A 2,451-nucleotide genomic window follows, 5' to 3' on the forward strand; every position below is an offset into this window, starting at 1 on the left:
ATTGTATGGGTTAATAAAATTTACTGCCTGCGCAAGTGGGACAAACCAATTGGGGTTCATTTTGATTAAGAACAGCACACGTGAGTTTTAAAAAAAGGGGGGAATACAAAAAAAGGAAAATTCATCAATGAGATGATCAGACGGATATGTGTACCAATTAAATTGAGTTAATTTTTTTTTTTTTTTTCCCCTTTTTGTCACTCCAATGGGAAAAGCATTTCGTACAATGCATGGGAGTTCGAGTTAGAATAAGTACGTGTCTCGCGTGGATCATCCGTGCTGGGCCCGTTTGTAAAACCATAAAGTGGTTCTTCACACGACACATGGAAAAATGGTTTTATGTCGAGGGGGTTGTAATCCATTTGGATGGAGAATTAAAAATGAACAGCTGCTCAGTTAAAAAAAAAAAAAAACTGGCTGAATAATTTGCTCAATTTATTTTCACTTGACGGGATGGGGAGCAATGCACTTTGTCTTTGTCGTAGCCTATGTGGTGTACTTCCCAAGGGTAACATTCCCCCCTTTGGTTTTTTTTTTTTTTTTTTTTTTTTTTTTTCGCTCCATTGTTAATCGCCTGAAATAATGTCCTTTATGGGAAAACGTTCGGGGTCGAGCTTCGAAGCGTTTTCATACGGGAAAAGAAAATCACCTACATGGGAGCTACTCAGCTGTGCACTTGTTCGGTTGTGTCTAACGTGTAAAAAAAAGGGGGGAGAAATGGGGAAACAATTCCTCTGCTCAGATTGCAAGTAGGCTCCCCCCCCCAAGGAGTCTAGAAAGACAAACTGAAGGGAAATGAACTTTGTGAGGAGACACATTCTCCCCCACACGACCAATTGAACACTTTTTTTTTTAACTCTTTTTTTTTGACTCTTTTTTTTTTTTTGCCAATCGATAGATGGCCCCGTTTGGAAAATTAAAAAGTGGGGGCGATCGATAAGAGTTACATTTGCTCACACGGGTTGTACGTAAATGGGGAATCGTTCGAGCCGCATGCAAATTGCTGAACAAGGTGATCGTTCTCAGTGGGGCAGTTGCTCACGGAGGAATAAGTAAGACGCCCACTTAAGGAGACGAATGGGCTCGAGGTCGCCAGCAGGTTTTAGAACAACTGATTTAGTCTGACTCGAATGAGGAGGAAAAACGAAATTGTTTTTTTAATAAAAATTGTACACCCAAAATGAGTGTCAAATGAAGAACATAGTTTTTTATGTGCAATTTTTGCAATTACTTTTTTTTTTAAATTCATAATCTGCGTTGTGGTTCACTCGTCTGAAGGGGTTGCTAGAAATTTTTTTTCCGACTTTTTTTCAACTTTTTTTTGCCTTTTTTTTGACTTTTTTTCCACTTTTTTGGGACTTTTTTTTGACCTTTTTTTCTTTCCTCGTGTGCGTGAATAGGACCCCGCAACGCTCTCAACAAGCCAGTTGCCATGCCAACGTTGCAGATGTCACACAACTAGGTTGGAAAAAAAAAAAAACTGTGTCTTGATTTACGCGTCCTTTTTCCATTTGAACAGAAGAACATAATGCTTAAAGTACTAGGTATCGCCTTTTATCTGTTTCTCTTCCCCCTCCACTTTTGTGGCGAAAGCAAAATACTGGGCATAGAGTCTGGAAGGGGATGGAATGGCATAATTCGAGAGGAGTCCCATTTAATGAAAGGTTCCCTAATTGGTGATTTATACGTGGATGGGTGGAGTCCCATTTGGGGCACCGACATGGAAGGAGAAGAAGGAGAAGAGGAAGAAGAAGGAGAAGACTCACCATCAGACGTGGAAACAATTGTAGACGCTCTGGTAAGCAGTGATACAGGGAAAAGCCAACACGGGGTTGAAATTACCAAATGGGATTCTCTTCAAAGTTTTGGAGACATAAAAAGGGAGGCACCCTTCCATAGAGTAACCCAACGGAGGAGTAACCCCCTTCCTGATCAGATCGACCATTCTAATTGCGACAGAAAAGAGGCACGAAATTTAAAAAAACAAAGGGAAAAACAAAAAGGAAAAAAAAGAAAAAACAAAAAAAGGGAATTCTCTACTTAGGTGGGAAGTTCATTCAGGCAGTGCTTGGCGTGGGAGCCACTTCTGCGAGGGGGTGTATCGTAACTCTTTGGTTCATTCTGATGGTCCATACGCAGGAATGTACAATCAGAGCAGGGGTGAGGGGGCATCAACCATTCGTGCTACCATCCTTGTACCCGTGTGTGAGCCTAGGGCTCTTCATCAAGGAAGAAGTTATCCCCAAAAAGATGGTCCCAACAAAAGTAAGTACCTAGACAGAGCCAATAATTTGTTGCCATCCATACTCGCGGGAAATTTTGAAAAAAAACAGAAAGCCAATAAGCGTACCTCCCAGTGGAATGAGGAAAAGTCAAGCGAAAATTTTTTAAAAAAATTAATAAATGAAATGAGGAAAAGGCGGAGAAGTGAAAACCAGGAGGAGGAGCAAG

At 40.8% G+C, this 2,451-nt stretch overlaps 1 protein-coding gene across 1 annotated transcript; it reads left to right on the plus strand.

The window, feature by feature from the left end:
- Positions 1 to 2,141: 2,141 nt before the first annotated feature.
- On the plus strand, positions 2,142 to 2,426 carry PCYB_062970 (hypothetical protein; the record flags this gene model as incomplete). Its single annotated transcript, XM_004221464.1, has 1 exon — positions 2,142 to 2,426. A coding segment is annotated over one exon (285 nt), but the record flags the coding sequence as incomplete, so codon positions are not given.
- Between the last annotated feature and the right edge of the window lie 25 nt (positions 2,427 to 2,451).

The sequence above is a fragment of the Plasmodium cynomolgi genome, chromosome 6 (assembly GCF_000321355.1).
Source record: "Plasmodium cynomolgi strain B DNA, chromosome 6, whole genome shotgun sequence".
NCBI classification, from domain to species: domain Eukaryota; phylum Apicomplexa; class Aconoidasida; order Haemosporida; family Plasmodiidae; genus Plasmodium; species Plasmodium cynomolgi.